This window comes from Antedon bifida, chromosome 1 (assembly GCF_963402885.1).
Source record: "Antedon bifida chromosome 1, ecAntBifi1.1, whole genome shotgun sequence".
NCBI classification, from domain to species: domain Eukaryota; kingdom Metazoa; phylum Echinodermata; class Crinoidea; order Comatulida; family Antedonidae; genus Antedon; species Antedon bifida.
The window spans coordinates 23,499,802-23,524,381 of NC_136226.1; the positions used below are offsets into that span (position 1 = coordinate 23,499,802).

The window sequence follows — 24,580 nt, forward strand, 5'->3', positions numbered from 1 at the left end:
ATCAACTTAGAGCACAAAACCCACATTTTCTATGCTTAGAAAAGAATTGCATACAACAAATTACATCAGCGAAAGGCAGCGCATTTAATAATTATTAATTAATATGTAATTGTAGATAATTTATTGCCTTATTAATGTTTCAAAAAATTATTTTGATTAAAAATAGACAAATTTACATACACAATTACATTAGTAAAAGGAAACAATTTTATGTGATAATGTTAAGTCGATTGGTTGTTTTGCCACATTTTTTACTGTATACTGAATTTAAATTTTCTTGCACATTGTTTATGTTGTATTTTGAAATGAATGTTCAATTAATGACATTGGTAAAAACATTGTATTCAATAGTTATTTACTTTTAGTTCAAAGACCTCCATTTATATTAAACCTTTAAAACATGTCATGGGAGGCCAGAATAATACAATAAATTATAATAAATTCTAATTCTAATACTATGCAGCATTTATGTCACCTTAAGTGACTATTTAAACTCAACATTGTAATCAAACCTAGATAGATGCATGGTGTATTTTAAGTTCAAGTTCAATATAACATCATAAAGCAAAACAGCATAAAGTCAATACATCAATAGGAGCATACACTAGCAAACTTAACTTAATAATTATCTGGATGTCAACATCGCTAAATGAAAGTGTCGACCTAGGACTCTTGTTGGTACTCTGAAAGTTTCATTTGCGGTCCATATGCTTGTAAGTCACGAAGAAAGTCTTTGACTATATTGATATTGGTGTTGGTGTGCATATAGATGGTGACAATGCAAGGGTTTCCCCAAGGTGGCATATCAACACAAAGTTTCATAATGCGATGGTTTTCTGAAGGATGGGATGCTCGACCAACTTCAAACCAGCTTCTCTGAAATACGTCATGTTCAGTTTTCTAAAGATAAAATGATTAATTTGTCAAACACTTCATATTTCCAAGATCAACAAAAATATACCACTTTATACCCACTAGATTTGAACAAAGAAATTTCACTCGGAAAAATGTTACTTTTCAACACAAGGGTCGTATCAGGTCTAAAATGGCCATATAATAAAACAACGATTTTAATAAATCTAAACTTGGGCTTACCCGTGCACAGCAGCAGCACATGCAGCAGCTGCAGCAGCTGCAGCAGCGGCTGAAACGACGGAAAAACTTTAACATTGATTCCTCACTATCGATAAATGTAGTCATGGAAGCTCCAATCATGCCATCAAGCTCGACAGTTCGAATGCTCTTTAGCGGTAGAAACTCATAGTGGAAAGCATCGCCAGCTTCACATTTTACAGAGTATTTTTTCGGTTTCTCGATGCTGTATGGAGGAACTGTAGCAACTTCCGTTTCTAAAATGATTCAGACGATATTCATGAATAAGTGCATGGGAACGAGGACACGTTCATAATTGTAAAAGCATCATATGTTTTTCATTCAATCTTTTCGAAAGTGTATGTTTCTTTTAAATCAACTACTTAAATTAAAATGTTGTTTTAAATAATGTAATTCTTAATATAGAACAAAATGTTGAAACAATCGTTCCCACTAAAGACCGATTAACACAAAAGAGAGACAACGGTAATAAAAATATAGAATCTATGTTATTCCTTATGACCATTTACACACAACGCGAAGTGGACGGGTGATTTCCGTTAGATAGATATTGATTCTACGTGGGACAAGTTACGCAGTTTTCCGCTTACCGTTACCGTCGGTGTAAATTGGCCTTATACGTAAACGCAACGTAAGCTGGTTGACCAGTCACAAGCGTGGGATTACTGTCACTTATCATTGGTTAACAGGCTTGCGTTTCGTTAAATCCTTGTATTTTGTCTCTAGTGGGAACCAAGCTTAAGTGTGCAATTATAAAACACATACTCTGTGTGCTTTCGTTTGACAGCATAATCAATCTACTGTTGGTGAGGAACATCCTCCCTCGTGATATATTTTTCTTAGTTGGTACAACTGGATAGTTCGGAATTGGCAGCAACTGAAAATCTACGTAATCATATGGCATGAACTGACCGTTGGCCAACACAGTCTCACTACGACAAAGCATGTCTATGAAATATAATGTAATGCTGTTACTTAGGGAAGAGTTACGAAGCACTTTAAAAACTGTATTATTTTTATTGTCTTGCATAAAAAAAATCGATCGATCTAAGCGTTTGACATATGCATAACATTCTTGTTTTCAATCGTTTACTCTCTTTTGATTTGAAATGATCACTAAAATCCCTCAAGTATTTGCCATAAAGTTAATTAGTCAACGTATTATTTTAACAATCAAGATAGGTAGTGATATAGCGTGTAAGAATAGTCCTTATTGGGACTAAGCAATAGGCATAATGATTCATTACTTACCTTTCATAAATTGTTCATAACTTATGTTTCCACCGAGTTCATTTCGAATGGTCTCAACATTTTGGGATAGTTCGGAAACGATTCTGTTCAATTCCTGCGTCAACTTCTGGCTACTTTTGTGACGGGCTGGAATGGAGTTAACCACTTGTAAGGAGTTTGGATCATAGTGGTAATCCGTAGCCGACTGGTCCGCCGATCCACTTGGTTGAGTCATTACTACCTTTAAAATGCGAGCAACATTAGTAGAAAATGTGAAAGGGACTTTTCTTGGTGATAGGAGGGCGAGGAGGAGAGGCGAGTGGCTTCAGGACAGGTTGGAGAATTCTAGCAATGATATTTTATCAGAGAAACACAAAGTGAAACATAAACTATGTGGTATGAGTTACGTTTTACAATGTTGTGCAATTTTGCTCTATTGCTCTTTCCTGTCCGGGAATTAAAAAATATTTTCGCCTTCCAAAATGAGAGATCATGCTGGTAAAGCCATGACGATTTTTAGAATCTTAATGTTTAACCCCAGATTAATAAAAATGATAATGATATCGAATATTTACAGTGCTCTTTACCGGAGTCTCACAGCGCAACATGATAAGAATAACTATTGAAAGTTTTCTGGAGAGATGTGAATGTGTAACGAGGAAGTTGGTTCCAGATCCATTGTGCCTGAACAAAGAAGGCCTTAGGCATGGATTTTGTTCGTTCTAGGTGGTATTAACATAAAAGTTTGTGAAGATAATTTGGAGCAGTTCCATAAAGACACTTATATGAAAAGGTTGCAATCTTGTACTGTATACGCTCCAGCAAAGGAGAGACATGTTCAAATTTTCTTACCTGAACACGAGTTTAGCAGCCCTGTTCTGAAGAAGTTGGAGACGCTTAATATATTTCTCAGAGCAACCAAAGAGCAGAGAATTACAATAATCAAGACGGGACAACACCAGACATGACAGGTGGACAGATTAATGTACTTTCGAATTTTGTAAATGTTGCGAAAGATTATATTTAATTGATTTGTTAGAGAGAGAAGTATTCCGGTCAGACATAGTTAAGCGCTCATCAAAAACTACTCCAAGACATTATGTGACATTAAAATGATATTAACATTTTTTTTAAATGTTCAGGGGGAAAATATATCGTAAACTAAATATGCTATTTATATATGTTGTTATACGCCTAAGGAAAAAATGTAGTTTTTCAGCTCAACAACCAGAAATAAACGAAACGAGGCAAATTTTTTTATACCTGTAAATGTTTGTGTTAAAGGGTCGCTATTCTATCGATATCATGAAAGCCACCGTGGTCAAGCAATGGCACAGATTTTCTAATGTTTAATATTCAGTATTTCTTCTAATGCATATAATAAACATATGTTTCTTTTATATAAAAGAAAGAAATTATAATTAAATTTATGACATAGGCTCAAATAATTTTTGTCTTAAAAGAATATTTAATACAATTAAGGGAACTTAAGAAGGTTTGAACTTCTTTTGAAAAAGCATGTTTAAAATGACAAGATCATGCTAAAGTTCGACAGCACATTATTCTGTATGCGAATCATTACAAAATAAACTTACCTTTTTCATTTTAAAGCAAAAAATGTTTCCCAACTACTCGAAATGTATAGCAACAATAAAATGATGATGATTACATTACTCTTTTTCTGAAAAGGCGGAAGAACAAATACAAGAAAATGTAAAACAAATATGGTAATTGATTAGTTTTTAAAAGAATTACTATAATATAGGGAAATTGTACCAATCCCTTTTATTAAAAATATTAGCAGAAAAATAACAACTTGGCATGTTACCAGTTTTTAAAGAGGAAATAAAAAAATAAAATAAAAAGGAATATAATACTTCGAATAAGCAAAATAAACAGTTACATTAAAAAAATATATATATAAATTAATGTAGATTCTCAAAAAATTTCATCTGGTTTCAAATATATATTAAATAAATCAATGTTAACTTTTTGGTTAAACCAGTTGACAAGTACTTACTTGCTACGTTTCAGCTACTTTCAGTAGCCTTGATCACGCAAATGACGTTGACATGATGTTCTGTAGCTGAAACGTAGCAAGTAAGTACTTGTCAACTGGTTTAACCAAAAAGTTAACATTGATTTATTTAATATAAATTAATGTTTTAAAAAAAAATGAATAACTATTATACGACATTAAAATAGCCTACCGTATTCAACAGCAATAAGACAATTTTATATGAAAAATAAACAAATTGCACACCTCGAATGCCCATACTGTTTAATGTTGTGTGATCAATTCAATTGATGGCCCAGTTCTTATAAATGTCACTTTCTGCAGAGAACTAAAAACATTTCAATATTGTCGGCGGTTTTGAAAACAGAGACCCAAATAAAAACTTCTAAAAAGTGCTTTAGGTTGATTTTGTATTCCGTAGGCCTTACACTATTTTATTTATTGTACCGTACATCATGGATGATGTAAATTAACGAAATTAAACAGAATTAATTAAACTAGGTTAATTTACCATTTAAAACTTGATTAAATATGATAACATTAGCATGTTAACGTTAGCAAGAATAACGTGATAATGAAGATCATGTTTGTTACAGTATTTTTCGTCCTTTTTCAGATTCACATAGAAGATCACGTTAAATTATGAATTTGAACCTAGTGTTTAATTCAACAACATCCTCATTAGCATAACTAATTTATGATTTCTATAGGCCTATGGCGGCTTTACTTGACAGGTCATACATAAAAGTCACAGTATTTTATATGAACACTAAACCTACACAATAGATCATGTCTGATGGGAAGTACTAAATTATCTTTATTTATCCCATTCACTAAAACAACGGAAATCGTCAATTTACCTGTCCCTTCCCAATTTTAGTCGCGTGCAACGCGACTCTACAGCTCGCTATGTCGGTCGGTCGGTAAACACTAACTTGTATATGGCCTTGTCTTTATATCAGTTTCATCTAGCTATGTCAATTTTCCAGAGTATATTCCTTATGGCCAGGACTCGATGTGGTTATGTTTTTCACGGTGCGCAATCAAAAATTACGCGGTCTACGCACGATTTAACGAAATCACGTTTGTAATCATATCTTCACAAGCATGAATCACAATTAAATAAAATTTGGTACTCATAAATTTCAGGTCATATTTCATCATATGGCAATACAATTACGTGCGTAGCGCATATAACGCATGCGTACGCGCGCTTAAAATGTTCAAATTTATTTTCGATGAAATTACGTTTCAGGCAATTTTAAGCGTTTAAAAAATTGCAATGAGTGCGCACTCTTTTTACCCGATTTCTGTTGTACAACCTTTCTTTCCAACTCGAAATTACGTTATACGAGCACGTCAAACGTGACAGGCTACGCACGTGTAAATTAAAAAAATATAAATGTTTTTAAATGTTCAGCAATTTCGGTCGGTTGGTCGGTAAACACTAACTTGAGCACGCGACTGCAGCCATGTATATGGCCTTGTTAAATATTGAAATATGATTGACTATCTTGGTTTAAAGATGTATTGTCCCCCAAAACATAAAACATGCAGATTAATAAAATCAGACTTTTAATAGATTATTTTGTAGTTTAATATAGTTAGATCACTTCCGTAGAAAAAAAACCGTTTTCACTTATAAAATGACAAAATAAATAGTTAAATTCAACCAAAAACTCATTGGCTGCCAGACAATTTTCTTTACATATTTTGTTTCCGTTTTTTTAGGTAAACACATTTTTTTTCTACCCAATTTGTGGTCAAAGTGGATAACTATTAGGTGAAAAATGTTTAAGAATTATTTTTAATTCTTTAATGTTAATTACATTTTTATTGTTTCACTTGCAGAACTGTATTTAATTCCTATATAAATACTATATTGTTAGGAGCTGCTGTGGGTGGTTCGAGACTTAGCATTTGAAAATAGTTTTCAATTAAGAACAGAAAATCTTAATCACCAAGTTAAGTGACCACATGGTTAAATGTTTTATGAAACTACTCAACATACTCATTTGTTCTTTTGACCTGCATGCATTAGGCCTATAATTAAATCTGTTTTTTACGGAAATAATGTGTGTTATTCGCTTATTTGAATCGTATACTGTAATTCTGGGAAGATCACTGAAATCATAATAATATCTGATCTTGTATTTGTTGAATAATAAAAATCAGTGAAAAATTGAAACAATATTATGTAGTGTTGTAGGACTACGTTAAAGTGCAATGCATAGAGAAATGAGAAGAACTCACAAAAGAAAAAAGATAAATCTACATAATTTTTAAACGGTTTTTTTTGTTTTCTATTCACCTGTCTGTGTCTCATTTACTTTTCTCCTTTATTCCAATCCAATCATAACTACTTTATATTTCTTATTTCTTTGACTTGTGGCCAGATGCCCCACTTTTAGATTGAAATTTTAGAAAGCTAGGATTTGCTGGAAAATCATTCGCGTATCAGTTTTATCAACGCTTTTACAACCATTTCACGCCATCACAGATAATTACACGAACAAATGCATTTAAAACCTGTAGTAAGAATATACTGTACTGATATCAAACATGCCAGAAAGTAGAAAAACAATAAATGAAATTGGAGAAACTGTCGACATCCAGTAGGTCAAAACTAACCAAATTACTCCCAACAGTTTAATACATATAAAATGTGTAGTTTTTATTTACTCTCAAAAGTACGAAAATTAACAGCTAATGCTAAATTAATTATTTTGTATTAGTTACCTAATTCGTGTATATTTTAAAGCATTTACTAAAAGTTTAATGCCTTTGAACTTTGTCACGTAAAATATTACCTAATGCATTAATTTGTCAGTCTCTCTACCTTTACTTATTATTTTCTATAAACAGTTTAAAACAAGTTTATATCAATATCTAAAATAACGATCATGTTCACAGCATAATGTTTTTTAAGCAGGAAATCTACTGTATACATAATTTAACTAACCATAGTTTTTGAATTAATAGAAAATATAAAGTTATGATAAAAAAAGACAATCACATTGGTGGTGTAGTATAGAACAGAAACAGACGATTCTTAATAAGATATTTGTTATGAAAAATATAGATCCATATAAATAGTAAAATAAAATACAGGTCTACCTCTAATTAAAAACTAGTCTCTAAAGAAAATACCAACGTTGGAGAAACAAATATTGCTTTTATAAACATAACGACCAAGTATTTTTATTTTATGCGTTTTTAAAAGCTTTACATAAATTTGACAACATAACCATTGTTCTCCAAAAAAGAGGATATAATCTACAGACCAAAACGGCTGCAGAGTATAGAGTATTAATTAGAGGAAGACCTGTACAATATTAGAAAGATACAGGTATTCAGTTATGAGAAGACAATTATTAAAGTTTCCTGTATAATAGTAGCTTTATAAATCACAGTATTTAGGACAAATCGCAGTATTTAGGACAAATAGCAAATATTATCAAATTCATAAATACTGAAAGTGGTGTGTTCGGACAATGTTGATATACAATAGAAGACGTGAATAATTGTGATTAATATTCTGATGGTGATGAAGAAGACAAGAAGACATTATAGTGGAATTCTTAAGACAATTCCTATATTAAATATTTCAGTGGTTTCTATACAGATATTTGTATTTTTAAAATGGCTAATTCAATATTTAATGCTGTGCTGTTTTAAACTTGACAAATATAAACATTCAAGCCTACATTTTACTTTGACATTCGCTAAAAATACTGTAAATGCAATACAATAAAATGATGATGATTACATTACTCTTTTTCTGAAAAGGCGGAAGAACAAATACAAGAAAATGTAAAACAAATATGGTAATTGATTTAGTTTTTAAAAGATTTACCATAATATAGGGAAATTGTACCAATCCCTTTTATTAAAAATAATAGCAGAAAAATAACAACTTGGCATGTTACCAGACGGAAGCGAGAACATTTTTAAAGAGGAAATAAAAAAATAAAATAAAAACGAATATAATATTTCGAATAAGCAAAATAAACAGTTACATTAAAAAATATATATATATAAATTAATGTTTCATGTGGCAATCTTTAAAAAAAAAATGAATAACTATTATACTACATTAAAATAGCCTACCGTATTCAACAGCAATAAGACAATTTTATATGAAAAATAAACAAATTGCACACCTCGAATGCCCATACTGTTTAATGTTGTGTGATCAATTCAATTGATGGCACAGTTCTTATAAATGTCACTTTCTGCAGAGACCTAAAAACATTTCAATATTGTCGGCGGTTTTGAAAACAGAGACCCAAATAAAAACTTCTAAAAAGTGCTTTAGGTTGATTTTGTATTCCGTAGGCCTTACACTATTTTATTTATTGTATCGTACATCATGGATGATGTAAATTCACGAAATTAAACAGAATTAATTAAACTAGGTTAATTTACCATTTAAAACTTGATTAAATATGATAACATTAGCATGTTAGCGTTAGCAAGAATAACGTGATAATGAAGATCATGTTTGTTACAGTATTTTCCGTCCTTTTTCAGATTCACATAGAAGATCACGTTAAATTATGAATTTGAACCTAGTGTTTAATTCAACAACATCCTCATTAGCATAACTAATTTATGGTTTCTATAGGCCTATGGCGGCTTTACTTGACAGGTCATACATAAAAGTCACATTATTTTATATGAACACTAAACCTACACAATAGATCATGTCTGATGGGAAGTACTAAATTATCTTTAATTATCCCATTCACCAAAACAACGGAAATCGTCAATTTACCTGTCCCTTCCCATTTTTAGTCGCGTGCAACGCGACTCTACAGCTCGCTATGTCGGTCGGTCGGTCGGTAAACACTAACTTGTATATGGCCTTGTCTTGATATCAGTTTCATCTAGCTAAGTCAATTTTCCAGAGTATATTCCTTATGGCCAGGACTCGATGTGGTTATGTTTTTCACGGTGCGCAATCAAAAATTACGCGGTCTACGCACGATTTAACGAAATCACGTTTGTAATCATATCTTCACAAGCATGAATCACAATTAAATAAAATTTGGTACTCTTAAATTTCAGGTCATATTTCATCATATGGCAATACAATTACGTGCGTAGCGCATATAACGCATGCGTACGCGCGCTTAAAATGTTCAAATTTATTTTCGATGAAATTACGTTTCAGGCAATTTTAAGCGTTTAAAAAAATGCAATGAGTGCGCACTCTTTTTGCCCGATTTCTGTTTTACAACCTTTCTTTCCAACTCGAAATTACGTTATACGAGCAGGTCAAACGTGACAGGCTACGCACGTGTAAAGTAAAAAAATATAAATGTTTTTAAATGTTCAGCAATTTCGGTCGGTTGGTCGGTAAACACTAACTTGAACACGCGACTGCAGCCATGTATATGGCCTCGTTAAATATTAAAATATGATTGACTATCTTGGTTTAAAGATGTATTGTCCCCCAAAACATAAAACATACAGATTAATAAAATCAGACTTTTAATAGATTATTTTGTAGTTTAATATAGTTAGATCACTTCCGTAGAAAAAAAAAACCGTTTTCACTTATAAAATGACAAAATAAATAGTTAAATTCAACCAAAAACTAATTGTCTGCCAGACAATTTTCTTTACATATTTTGTTTCCGTTTTTTTAGGTAAACACATTTTTTTTCTACCCAATTTGTGGTCAAAGTGGATAACTATTAGGTGAAAAATGTTTAAGAATTATTTTTAATTCTTTAATGTTAATTACATTGTTATTGTTTCACTTGCAGAACTGTATTTAATTCCTATATAAATACTATATTGTTAGGAGCTGCTGTGGGTGGTTCGAGACTTAGCATTTGAAAATAGTTTTCAATTAAGAACAGAAAATCTTAATCACCAAGTTAAGTGACCACATGGTTAAATGTTTTATGAAACTACTCAACATACTCATTTGTTCTTTTGACCTGCATGCATTAGGCCTATAATTAATCTGTTTGTTACGGAAATAATGTGTGTTATTCGCTTATTTGAATCGTATACTGTAATTCTGGGAAGATCACTGAAATCATAATAATATCTGATCTTGTATTTGTTGAATAATAAAAATCAGTGAAAAATTGAAACAATATTATGTAGTGTTGTAGGACTACGTTAAAGTGCAATGCATAGAGAAATGAGAAGAACTCACAAAAGAAAAAAAATAAATCTACATAATGCATTTAAAACCTGTAGTAAGAATATACTGTACTGATATCAAACATGCCAGAAAGTAGAAAAACAATAAATGAAATTGGAGAAACTGTCGACATCCAGTAGGTCAAAACTAACCAAATTACTCCCAACAGTTTAATACATATAAAATGTGTAGTTTTTATTTACTCTCAAAAGTACGAAAATTAACAGCTAATGCTAAATTAATTATTTTGTATTAGTTACCTAATTCGTGTACTATATATATATTTTAAAGCATTTACTAAAAGTTTAATGCCTTTGAACTTTGTCACGTAAAATATTACCTAATGCATTAATTTGTCAGAAACTATTGTGGTATAAGTCTCTTTACTTATTATTTTCTATAAACAGTTTAAAACAAGTTTATATCAATATCTAAAATAACGATCATGTTCACAGCATAATGTTTTTTAAGCAGGAAATCTACTGTATACATAATTTAACTAACCATAGTTTTTGAATTAATAGAAAATATAAAGTTATGATAAAAAAAGACAATAGTAGTGTAGTATAGAACAGAAACAGACGATTCTTAATAAGATATTTGTTATGAAAAATATAGATCCATATAAATAGTAAAATAAAATACAGGTCTACATCTAATTAAAAACTAGTCTCTAAAGAAAATACCAACGTTGGAGAAACAAATATTGCTTTTATAAACATAACGACCAAGTATTTTTATTTCATGCGTTTTTAAAAGCTTTACATAAATTTGACAACATAACCATTGTTCTCCAAAAAAGAGGATATAATCTACAGACCAAAACGGCTGGAGAGTATAGAGTATTAATTAGAGGAAGACCTGTACAATATTAGAAAGATACAGGTATTCAGTCATGGGAAGACAATTATTAAAGTTTCCTGTATAATAGTAGCTTTATAAATCGCAGTATTTAGGACAAATCGCAGTATTTAGGACAAATCGCAAATATTATCAAATTCATAAATACTGAAAGTGGTGTGTTCGAACGATGTTGATATACAATAGAAGACGTGAATAATTGTGATTAATATTCTGATGGTGATGAAGAAGACAACAAAGAAGACATTATAGTGAAATTCTTAAAACAATTCCTATATTAAATATTTCAGTGGTTTCTATACAGATATTTGTATTTTTAAAATGCCTAATTCAATATTTAATGCTGTGCTGTTTTAAACTTGACAAATGTAAACATTCAAGCCTACATTTTACTTTGACATTCGCTAAAAATACTGTTGTGTGTACATAATTGTTTGTCAGGTGATCATCTATTTTAATAATAAGGGGATTTCCCACTTTACCCATATAAGTCTATATAATAAAGGACAAGGTGATTCCCCACTCTCCCATATAAGAGTTCTTCCTACTTTCATTTTGTTGTTGAAATAATGCGTAAAATTGTCCAACCTCAGCGTATTAAAATGAGCGGTAAATTAAATACACATGATTATTAAATTATATTTTGTTTACTATCATTAGTGCAGTACAATAAAACTAGTCTATTCGGAAATCTTCCCATTTTATAATGCTGTTTTAAACAAAATTGATTTTTAATTCTTTCAATATATTAGCTTATAAATAATCTAAGCTACTTAATTATAACATAAAAAAAGTGTGATTAACCATTGTTAATCCTACTTAGCACCAATATATTTAGTTATTGGACAATAATAATTTACAAAGCAACTTAAAAACAAAAATGGGATTCAAAATTCAGGCACAACACACACTACTTATACTTTCAATCTCTTTTGAGTATCGATAATAAAATAAAAATATAACCAACTACAAATTTGACGTCGTTGGTGGAAGAGACCGATAAATATTAACTCAATGGTTTTTTAAATTTAATAAACTATACCACAATTAATTAATTCATTTATTTACTCTCAATTTAACATCATTTTGATGGATGACAGGTGGGATTATACGATCAGTCGATATAATTATTATCAAGACTGAGATATCAATTTAGCCAAATGCCAATTATTTCACTTAAGCCAATAAATATTTAAGGATTACCCTTAAGTGGATATTAAGTGCAAGTGTTTCCCTTAGCCTAGTGCATAGGTGAATACTGTCACTGGTCATGTTGACTAAATCAAACAATTAGAGGTTACAGATGTGCTTTAAATATACAATGGTAAAATAGTATGTTTCATTAGTTATATATCTTGCTTACTTACATTATACAATGATTACTACCACATATGGTTATGGTTTGTCACATGATTGGCTAGCCTTCGATTTTGGAGAGAGTAGATGAAGGTGATTTAAAAAAGATAACGGTTGTGGAAAGTGGACAAAATACATGTTAAATTTGTCACGGTCTGTTAAATTATTGTCCCTTTCGTCTACCATCCCGAAACAAAAGCTTGCTATTGTGAATGTCAACTCGGTAGTAATTACGGAAGTATGTATGGCTTGTTATGTCGATTTTAGTTCCTTGAATTTTTAGTTTTCTATGCAATTATAGTTAAATAAATGAGTCGTTTATATAATCTAATTCAGCCATTCATGGTTTCTATAGAACAATTAATATATTTATTACTAATAGTTTATTTTATAAAATTTAAAATAGTGATTATAATTTGGCCAAATTAATTGATAATTTAAAAAATGACATCATTACCACTTTGGACAATAAATTTTGGCTTGCATTCAGCTTTCACATATTTTGCATAAAGTGAAGAGTAATGTAATATATTTATTTAATCTGAATCTTCCGGTGGTCTATTTTTGTATTTGGCTTTTCTGATAACTTCCAGCTTTCTCCTAGCTTCTTCTAGTTCTTTTTCTTTCCTGAGAATGGCTTCCATGGCATCCATCTCAATAGCGATGTTATTGACTACTGCAGAGGGTAAGGTAACAACTGCTTGCTCTTCTTCCCACTGTGAGGCTTGCTGAGCTGCTTTTACTAGGTTGTCTGAAGCACGTTTTACAGCATTTCCAGCAGTCTGTAAAAGAACAAAATTATAGTGAACCAAAACGGATTGGAGCTAAAGTTACAACAAAGCAATGTATGCTGTGCCTGTGCTTTGTGAATGTCATACTAGACTGTGCAAGGATTATGTTCCTGAAGGAACCTTCCCATAGACTACACCACCTTTTGCCTAAAGCGCCTACATCTAGATACAATAAAAATCTCACCTGTAACCTCTTCATAGGTTCACTGAATGTGTCTGCCTTTACTTTACAAGCTACAAGCAGTTGAGCTGTTGAACTTGCAACTTGTTTAGCAGATGATATTAGACGCTCTTCACTGGCATGACCCTGCACGGCTGAATTGGCAGCCTCACAGAGCCCGTGTGTTGCTGCTGCAACTTTTTTGGCTGCCGAGATGAGCCCCATAGACCATTGGCCATCCTCGCTGTATGGGGTAGGGTTTGGCATCACCTAATATAAATAAATTAATATCTATCATTATCTTAATCTTATACATTCAGGTTTGCTGCTATAAGTATTTTAAAAACAAAAACTAAAATACAAATACTTTAGTTCAATCGATGCAAACAGGAATCATTCAGCTGTAGACATGCTAGAATTTTATTTGAATTGGAATTAATTACATACAGTATGATGCAGAAGATCCTTAAAAGTGGGTTTATGTCAACATAGACACAACTCAAAGCACATTGAGCAACTGAACCGATTGCAGCTCAAAGTAACGCAAAATATGTCAACAGAGGCGCATTTGAGTTGAATAGCATTAATGTTCTACTTTTTCCAGAACTGATAAATTTGAATCACATGCAGTTTGGGTAACTGCATTGGGTAACTGTTGACATATGAAGCACTTGTGCACATTGGTTCCTAATAAAGTACAAATCATATATGGTACGGTAACCATGATTAGTTCCATATGTCGACATGAAAGTGTTTTAGAGGTATGAATGCAAGGCTACTGGTCTGGGTTTTGTATAGAAAAGAGTATAAAACTACAATTTACATCAGAGTAGGGCAAAATATCTGACCAACTTGAATATATAGAAAATAAAAAACAGTAGTAAAAGAGCTTTCAATCAACACTAATTTACATCAGATTTTTAAAAAACAATCCAAGAAAATAACAAACATCAGGAAAGATTCTGTTCAAATGCAAATGTATTATCAGTAACATGTAAAGAAATAATTGGTTAAAAAGGACACACAATAAAGTGCAACATACAGTATAACATACATGTTTTTTTGCACAAATGCAATTATAAAATTTGCAGTTTTTTGTAACAACAAATTTATCATGCTGTTCTAGTTAATGCAATGGGAACAAAGCTGAGTAAGGCATAAACCATTGATTTCTAAAGCAGTTGTAAACTTTAATAAACAATATTCATAACAATGTTTCAAACAGTTCAAAACATTATAAATCCATTCAATATTTTACCTAATCATCTTATAATAGTTAGAGAAACTAATCTATTCATTTAATATTTAACGAATTTATTATGAAACACTATATTGAAAACAAGATCGCAATGGTAAGTTGTAATTTCTGTGAAGAACATACATTTTATAAATGCCTTACTCCCAATGTAAATATGCAAATGGAATATGTTTGCTCCAGAATGTAGATTAATAGTATAAATTATCCAAAACAATTATTTGTCTACCGCCCTGAAGTGAAAACTCACTATTGTTAAAACCTTTGTTCTGTTTTTATGCATTTCCCGTTGAAACAAAATATAGTTTGCTTATAGTCATATTCTACTATTTACCTAGATCGTGAAAAATAGTGCAATAATGATAATAAAAAAAAAACAGTCCCCACACACAAACACCAAGTTGACTACAACAACAAGAGTTTATATGCTACTCATAAAAATAATAAGCTATTAATGAAAAATTGGTTTGAATATGAAAAGTTGTGTTGACTGAAATAGATTTAAACAAACAGTTCAAGATAAAAATAACAAAATATCAATTCATGCACAAGAATTTTAAAATGTAGCAAAGTTGAAGAAAACAAAATCATTGCGAATCAATAACATTGTTGTTTATGTTCCAATTATTACATTGTAAATATTTAGCACCATAGCTTAACAATTATAAACTGTAGATCTACTTTATTTTCATTAACTTTTCTTTTATTAAAACAATTTTTACAAATTATCCTTGTGGGTATGGTTTGTAATGTAAACATTCTTTGTTTTTCAATTGTTGCATATTAAGTTTTGAGTTATTAAGCCTAGAACTTTAGACTAACATTATTGTTAGTCAAGTGATAGGTAGCAGTGTACAAAAATGAATGTTTAATATTTTCATTAGTTGAAAGACTGACAATTATATTCAACAAAGAAGAGACTAGTTGAATATAACAATTTTAACAAGTATTCATTGATTGTTTTATATTAACATAGACCTATGCGTTAGAGTAAGCTTTAATTCAATTATTCCACCACCTCCCTCTTGAAACAAATCCATCCATCTTTGAGGCTTGTGTATTAACTTCAGGATCAGAACAGTGAATTGACAGCGCAAAACAAATTCCCAGTCATAGAGTAACTTTAAATGGGAGAAAATAATTCATGGCATGTGGTATGAAAAGTGACGGCACAACTTCAAGGAAATAAAACTTTACCAGTGTGCAATTTTTTAAAGTTTGACTTGAGTAATCTTTATTTTTCATGTTTTGACGAAAAAACATCTTTAAATTTCAAAAACGATTTGACAATTTACAGCAAATACTAAAGTCTTTAATAAGTAATTATATAATGTTTGTAAATGTGACTTTTATAACAAGTAACATAGATTTGACAATGTGATGTCAATTATGGTACAAAGCAAACTCATCATGCACCAACACATTACCTGCACCTGATCACAATGGCAAGCAAGATATATGAAAAGAAATATATACAAATAATATTACTGTATAAGGAAATAATATTATAAGGAAATAATATTAAAAAAATGTAATTCATTCATTTCCTTTATTTCGGATAATACATCCATATACAAAACATAAAAAACAAAAAGAAGAAAATTTCACCAGGAAATTAACAAAAAGATAATATTGCAATATCAAATATAAGATTAAATTATACTTTACATATTATTACAGACTACCAATATAAAGGGAATAGAAAAAATAACAACATAAGATTAGAACATAATCTGAAATTAAAAGATAAATGAGAAAGCAGACAAAGCAACTCATAAATAGGAAATATCAATTAAAGAGACAAGAGAACAACTGTACAATGTAATATTTTAGGCCCTGTTCACATTGTGAAATATTTAGTAAATTTGTGCTACAAGAATTTTTCTTAGTCGCTCTTGGGGTTACCAACATGGTCACTAACAATGCCTATATTAAAAAAATTAAAACAAAAACATTAACAGACATACAATGACCGACATGCAAGAGGACACACATGCATACAGACAGGTTGACAAACATGCATAAAAACATAAATGATGATGACTGTGTAGTATCTGAAATTATGTTCCCCTTTATTTTGGGTATTACTATCATTGAACAATCTTGAACCATTAAAGTTCCTCTCTGCATTTATTCAAACTGAATACAACCATTGACTAAACATGTGCATGGATATAGATATTGTTTTCTCTTTCGCCAAAATACAGCCATGGAATGCTTATAAGATTTAAAATAAAGCCAGGCTAATAATACACACAATACAAACTGGATTTTTACAACCTGTAGGTAGTATTTCAAGTGGTGAATGGAAGCGGCTATACCAACACAAAACAAACTTGTTTTTGTCTTTTTGACATTAGCAAATTCAGGTTAACTTTTTTAAAAATATGTTTGAGGATTCTAACTTTTATGAATCCTCTTGTATCTTTATGTTTGAATGATGTTTGTATATTTTTGTATTGTTTTTAATAGGGTCTCTTCAAGTCGGGTGTACTGCTGTAGTACCTACCCTTGTAAAACAAAGTTGAATAAATAAATAAATGCAGTCGAAACATGCATAGTATGCAGTTAAGTTTATATGCATTGTCTCTCATGTGAAATAATGTAATTTATTCTTTTGTAATTTCAAATGTAGGCTTAGAGTGATTCCTACGATGTAAATGTTAGTCCTTATTAGTGGTTTATGTTTGTTTGTTAGAAATGAGACTTTTACTGTTTCTTCTGTTATATTCAAATGTACAACGGAGGTTTTTTAAAGTATGACTTCTATGTGTTTACTTGTTTTGTTGTCAACAAAAATGCTATAAACAAATATAAATTTTCACAAAAAAGTCCATGAGATTGGTACAAATAATGCAAATTTTCATTTTAGTGAATATACAGTATTGATTGTACATAAACTGTTATCATTGTAACCGTAGCAATGAATGAATGCATCATCAAGGTGCAAGATGCAATGAATACAAGCCTACCTCACCGTCTGTATGGGTGGTGTCTAGATACACAGACAGTCTCTTCAAGCTATGCGTAGAAGCCTACATGTTTTTGAATGACATAGGATTTTACATTAGCGGTTGTATTCAAATTGACATTGCAAATCCAGCTATGTTTGGTGAATGCGTTCCATATTCAGAATTGGTACACTATATGAAGTCATGGACGATCCATTGATATTACTCATTTTAACCATGCTTGTGAGTTTTGTATTTTAGGATGTAATTTCTAAATATATGCTTCATTTATGCAATGACTTTCTCATGCCGAATCCAATGAATGATATGCATAGTTATTCTTATATGTACAACATAGCAATCTACTGAATTTCAAATCGAATTTATGTAATTTACAATAAAAAAAAAATCACAGACATTACAAAAACATAGGCAGATCCATGGATGTCTGTGAGGTTTGGACCACACATATAGAACAAATTTAACCTATACAAAACTGATCATTTATCAAAAAAAAAAATGTCTACTAATCCATGGGTTCTGTATCTTGCTTTTTGTAAAATATTTGGTGTGCAGAAATCAACTGTTCATGTAAGTTTTTTTTCATTGTACATGTACTGTATAACATAACAAATATAATACATACTGTAGATATATATACTTTGTGGATTTAAATTAATATTGAACACTTTTTTAAACAGTGCCTGTGAAGACGCTCCTTGTATTGTATTAAATTACTACAGACAATTTGCTATTCTGTGTACACAAGAAATGTAAGGATACACGCTGGAGAAGTAGTGTCGTGTAGACGCAAAACTTCAAAGCTTGCAAGCAAGTAAATACTGAATATATATTATGGGTCAACGTGATTCCCGCTTTTCACTTCCAGCAAATTTGCATATCTACTTCAGGAAAATCGTGTGATCCACCTTGTATTAAGCATTGTGTGGACACTCATCAGACGTAAGGCGTCTGAACATAACATAAAATTATGCACGGAGGCCTATTCACATTTGTTGATGATTTGAATACAGATGTCAATTGCCAAAATACTAAATACATATTAAACCTGGAATTTAAACCAAGTCAATCAAATGCGACCTACTACAGAATTGAAGAAATTGTTTAAATGGGATATCTATATAAAAAAGCAGCTACTGTACATATTTTATACTTTTATATTCTTATCTTAAAGACATATCTTCTCTAAAATGGAATCAAAACAGGATTGAATTTACCTTTCCTTGCAATACAAGTTCTTTCTGAGCTGCTGAGGCAGCCTTTACAAGAGCACTGGTTGCATTTGCAATGCATTTGGCTGCTTCAAGAATCTGCTCTTCAAAATTCAAACTTTCATCGGCCTCCTAAAATGATCAAAATATTGTTTAATAAGTTTGTTTGATTTCTGTGAATTGCATTTATTACAAAACACATACACACACACTTTTAAAACAAAACAACATATTACAAGACACAGGTTTGTATAACTTGATGAAACAACTATATAACACAATGAAACAAATGATATGGCTCTATATGATTTACAGGACGACAGAGGACAAACAACATGTTCCTTTCCGCATGAAAACCTACCAGACCTTAAAGTTACCACTACTTAAAGTTATCAAAATTGAATTGAAGATCCATTTTCCATGAATTTTCTCATGATGCCAACTGAATGTTTATGAAGCAATGCGTGTAGTAATGTCAAGAAATTTACCATAGATGATTAGATCATCATTCTAATAATGTTCTGTTCTTAAGTTTTTTTTTTCTTGGATAACAAAAGGGGTTGAAGCTAAAACTACACTGACCGGCCATTGGCTATAAACTGGACAATCAATTACATACAGTTTAATAACCAATGCATCCAGCAGAATGGCTACTGATCATACTATATAAAGTTTTATTGTTAATAGTATTGAAGAAAGTTCTATTTCAGTTTAGAAAAGGAACATCATCCTCAGCAGAAACTCAAAGAAACTAAACATAAAGGCTTAAGAGTTTATAATGTCCACATTATTTGTATCAGCAATCAGTTCTAATAGTTCAGAAAGGAATTAACATTTTTTTCCAGAGAAATTATCCAACAAAGAGTCAATAATGTAAATATATCCAACAGACAAAGTACTATAATAGTTTTTGGTATCTTGATCACATCTCCTTTTATAACAGTGCAACTTCCAACATCAGATAACAAAATGAATGTACTCCATTCTAACTACCATGAGAAAGTAGATCAACAACACATGCTCCTTACAGTAAACTGCCTGTGATGATGATGATATCACAAAAGTGTTGAATTACTTGTTTATGACACATTGTTCCACGATAATTGATTACTGAATAAAATGAAATATAAGGTGCCAACTTCCAAAAACAGCAGTCACATTATACAGAAATGAAGAATAAAGATGATTTCAACAATCATGGCGTATAATATTAGAGGATTTCAAGATGTACTGAATAACACAACCGACACATATGTCTATCATAGGCTGAACATGCCAACTTATTCTACCTATAACAGACATATCTGAGAGTTATGTACATGCTATTAAGTGCCTGTTTAGAATCAGAGATAAAAAAAAAACACAAACAAAACAAAAAGAAAACTAAAAACGTTTAATGCAACATTTTAACATTGTATTTCTAAAATTAATCATAATTAACATATAGTAGAACCTCTAATTTGGACATCTTATTCAGTGGACACCCCTATTGAGGGTACACCTATCGTGAAGCATTGATATAGCATACTCCTATTCAGGGGAAACCCCTATTAAGGGAAAACTTTTTTGGGTTCCAATCGGTTATATTCATATTAAACAGACAATCTAATATTTTGGCCTCCCATTTCAATGCCAGAGAAAATATTAATAATTTGTTTTAATAACAATTCAATTATAATAATAATCAAGTTATTAATTCTTTAAAAAAATTAATAATTTATCTGCTCTAAACTTTTGCATGTAAATTTGATAGTTGTTTAACATACCTTTGGTCTTGACCTAGGCTTAAGCATTGCTAGTTTCTTAGCTGCTGCCTCTATAGATGCCGCTGCACCAAGAAGTTCATTCTCAGCCACAACATGTGGGTCCTCTGGATCTACCCAGTCAGGGCCTAGGGAAAACAAATTACGCATTTAATATACCAAATTTATTAATCACAATAGGTGGCACAGTTCCACAAAATAGGCAACACTTCAGAATTATTATTGTTATAGTTTGCCTATGCAGCAATTGGACTGTTAAACATCACCCACACTAATCAATTGAGAGCTTCCACAAACATAGTGAACAGTTAAAATAATTAATATTATCTGTTTTTAGCTGCAAGTTGTCTTTAGCTGTAAATTTACCTTTGAGAGCTTCAGCAGCTTGTACTACTTCACCGACCGACGTTGCAACTCGTTTTGAGTAATGTACCAATTTCTGTTTACCTTCAGGTGTTGGCTTTTGGATGACCTAAAATAAATAAAATACAAAACAATAACAATCAGAAGATTCGGCGTTCAAATCTTGCTTGGGGTCTTTTTCTCATTCTCACATAAATTATTTCTTCACCAATTTTAAATGAATTAATTAACTTTTTATTTTTTCTATGTCTGTGAATTAATAAAACATTAACAGGTATTTTCTATTTTCAGACATGACAGAGTTTTCAGAACGCACATTTGACATTTAGGGCTAATATTGACTTCATTTTAATGTAACAAGATTTTATTATTTTATATCTCTATTGTTTATATTTTTTGTATACTTTTGTAATATTAAATCAAGTGCAACAAAGTCTAATGTCATGATAAAAAACATTTCATTGTAAAAATTAAAATTGCAGTTATTCACTCAACGGTATGTATTGTGATGTATCGCAAACTAACGAACTGAAATGGCAATTCAAGATGTGTGAAACTGTAAAAGGTTACAGGTCGTGACAGCTGTGATGTCATCAAATTCAATATGATAATTTTAAAAGCTTTATGATGGTGGGTGCATAAACCCTGGAGTAACACATAGAAGTTACTGATGATTTTACTATTCATATTAAAAATGATTTGACTGTAGTACAGTCAAACTACTGGTGTAATATTACTTTGAATGACGAACATTTTTTTATGAAGGCCAATTCTACATTTGACAACTTTTGCAACCATTGGTAAATTTTCTAGGGAAAGTTTTGAGCTTGGTTTCCATGTGGATGTAAGTGTACCGCAAGTAATTTGACCAATCACAATGTGATGGACTTTTCAAACTGTCGCTTATGATTGGTCAACTCACTTGCACTGCACCTACGTTTTTCAGTTGCATCTAGCTTAACATTTTTTTTATGAAAGCATTGATAATAATAGGTTTTATAGGATTATGTCCAAATAAATCATATTGTAGTATGCAATAGGTATATTAAAAAGAAGCATCCCATGTTTCAGATAACAAAAGAAGCTAAAGAAAATAGCACAATCCATGGAGTGATAGTCTCACCAATGAATATTCTTCCGTTTCTGAATCCTAATATAAATAATGTAAAAACAACGTACAAATGATGAGTTTGCCCAACTTTGACTGAATATTCAGTATCTATTTATCACAAGGTCCTAATTTGATTTGATATAACAGGAGGAGGACCCCATTGGAAATAAGTTTACTTTTTTGTCGACTTAATGGGTTATCCAGGTATTCTTTTTATACATTGTATATTTTAACTTTTATGTATGAATATCAAATAAAATCAATCAATCAATCAGAGGATGCTATAATTTTTATTTAAATACATCCAAACATTAGCCAAAATAAGCAAACATAAAAGGATTCTAGTAATAAAGCCTAAATGGTAAATGTATGCACTATTAGGATGTCTTTTTTTTGTATCTAAAAAAATCGAAAGAAATTGCAACTCAAAGTATTGGAAAAATGTGGTGGTTATCATTTGACAAATTCTTATTGAAATTTACAAACATCAAATTGCATGGACTGTTATTGCCAGACATTGTTAATATATTAGTATTGCACTAAACACAAATACTGTAAAACTTCGATGAATTTCATACAGCTTGTATAGTTGACAAAATGTCAAATTAACATTAATATTAAAAAACAAAATTTTTAATTAAAGATGTATTGTCCCCCTGAAAAAATAATTCTTAACAACATTTTTTTTGAAAATGCCATTTTAATGTAACATAATAATTTAAACTACAAAATAACATATTTAAAGTCTGATTTAATTAATCTTCATTTTTCAAGTTTTTGGGGGACAATACATCTTTAATAATTAATTTTAACAACAATTACATTTTTATTTGTACAATTGTACTTATTATTAAAAATAAATAAGACTAGGTAAAACAGGTCTTACCAGATGAACATTTTGAAGAAGTGAACGATAAGAATCGGCACAGTTCTGTCCAGCAACCAGTGTTCTCTGTTTAGCTTCAGGTGTTTGAGCAGTAGCTGCAGCTCCCTGTAAAAAAGAATATTAAGTACAGTATTTGAATATCAAAAATAGAATGATACATTAGTTATTAAACATGGAGAATATAGGAAAAACAGTAATTTTCAAATTGCCCAGTTTAATAGTTATACATACAGTGATAATTTTTGACTACAAACTCAAACTGTTATGTCAGAACTGGAGAAAACTCTCAACTTTGCTTTTTTCTTTAAAGAACTTCAACCTAATATAGTATCATACTATCTGATGAATGTTGTTCAGTACAGATGTCGGCAAACTGATTGTCCATACAACTAATTCAGTCATTTATATAGGCACAATACGGAATCCCTATTTTCAAAATTAACATCCTACTGTTTAGTGTTGATTAGGTTATTGTGTAACGCAACATGCGCACATGGTTATAATGAGCACTTCACACAAATAATAATAATCACACAAGAAACTGAAATAAAAGTATATAGACATTAACAAAAAAGATTGTTTCAGAGATGAAATTAATAGATTAGAAAAACAGATAAACGATAAAAAAAACATTAGTAAACTAGTCAATTCATTCATTTAAATCTTAATTTATAAGAAAAAGTTCATTAAAATCCAAAAATCTATTACTATAATGGTGTCATACTACTCTGTCTTTTTAATAAGATATATTTAATGAAAAAATAAAAACACTTAAGTAATTAAAATGACATTCTTCGACAATGTTTAAAATTGAAATAATGGAATATATGGTTTTTTTCTAGTATTTCTATTTTGCTTTAAAGACATGAAAGCATTGAACGTGTTAATAATTATATATTTAGATCAAGCATAATAATCATGACCTTTCATTTTTATTCTATAGGTCAATTGACCTGCAATAAAGTCTAATATATATTGAATAGACTGTAGAAAATAAATTGCATTCAGTAATTCACTTGACAAATATAAATTGTGATGCATCATTAGACAAACGATGAAATGTTTCACTCAAGATGATACAGAAAACGGCAGATGAAGAGTATACTGAAAACAGAAATATTAGGTCATAGGTCATGTCAGCTGTAAGGTCAGGTCAATGTCAGGTCATCAAGTTATCAATGACTATGTATAAAACTAAATAATTAATCACATGTTTTTCCTACTCTGAAAAGATTGCCAAATAGTAAATTTGAGAATACTTGTGAACTAATACGTTGTTGGGGAATGATTTGAACCTACCAACTTCAGATCACATAGACTGTTGTTTA

At 30.7% G+C, this 24,580-nt stretch overlaps 2 protein-coding genes across 9 annotated transcripts in view; both read right to left on the bottom strand.

Moving 5' to 3' along the window:
• Nucleotides 1-233: 233 nt before the first annotated feature.
• Nucleotides 234-3,982, bottom strand: LOC144845870 (uncharacterized). The gene is made up of 5 exons (XM_078703352.1): nt 3,939-3,982; nt 2,365-2,584; nt 1,879-2,061; nt 1,096-1,349; nt 234-900 (listed from the first exon to the last, which is right to left on the bottom strand). The coding sequence occupies exons 1-5, from the start codon at nt 3,945-3,947 to the stop codon at nt 664-666; spliced, it is 903 nt and encodes a 300-aa protein (XP_078559478.1). The 5' UTR covers nt 3,948-3,982; the 3' UTR covers nt 234-663.
• A 6,566-nt stretch (nt 3,983-10,548) lies between these two features.
• The window catches only part of LOC144845388 (talin-1-like), an 80,573-nt gene continuing 66,541 nt past the window's right edge, over nt 10,549-24,580 (bottom strand). For all 8 annotated transcript variants that reach the window (XM_078702745.1, XM_078702736.1, XM_078702727.1 and 5 more), the window contains 6 exons: nt 23,253-23,357; nt 21,259-21,364; nt 20,896-21,020; nt 19,136-19,261; nt 13,716-13,961; nt 10,549-13,522 (listed from right to left, as the gene is read on the bottom strand). In XM_078702745.1, coding sequence (XP_078558871.1) covers nt 13,277-13,522; nt 13,716-13,961; nt 19,136-19,261; nt 20,896-21,020; nt 21,259-21,364; nt 23,253-23,357 — 954 coding nt within the window. In that variant the 3' untranslated portion in view covers nt 10,549-13,276. The remainder of the gene's footprint in view (nt 13,523-13,715; nt 13,962-19,135; nt 19,262-20,895; nt 21,021-21,258; nt 21,365-23,252; nt 23,358-24,580) is intronic.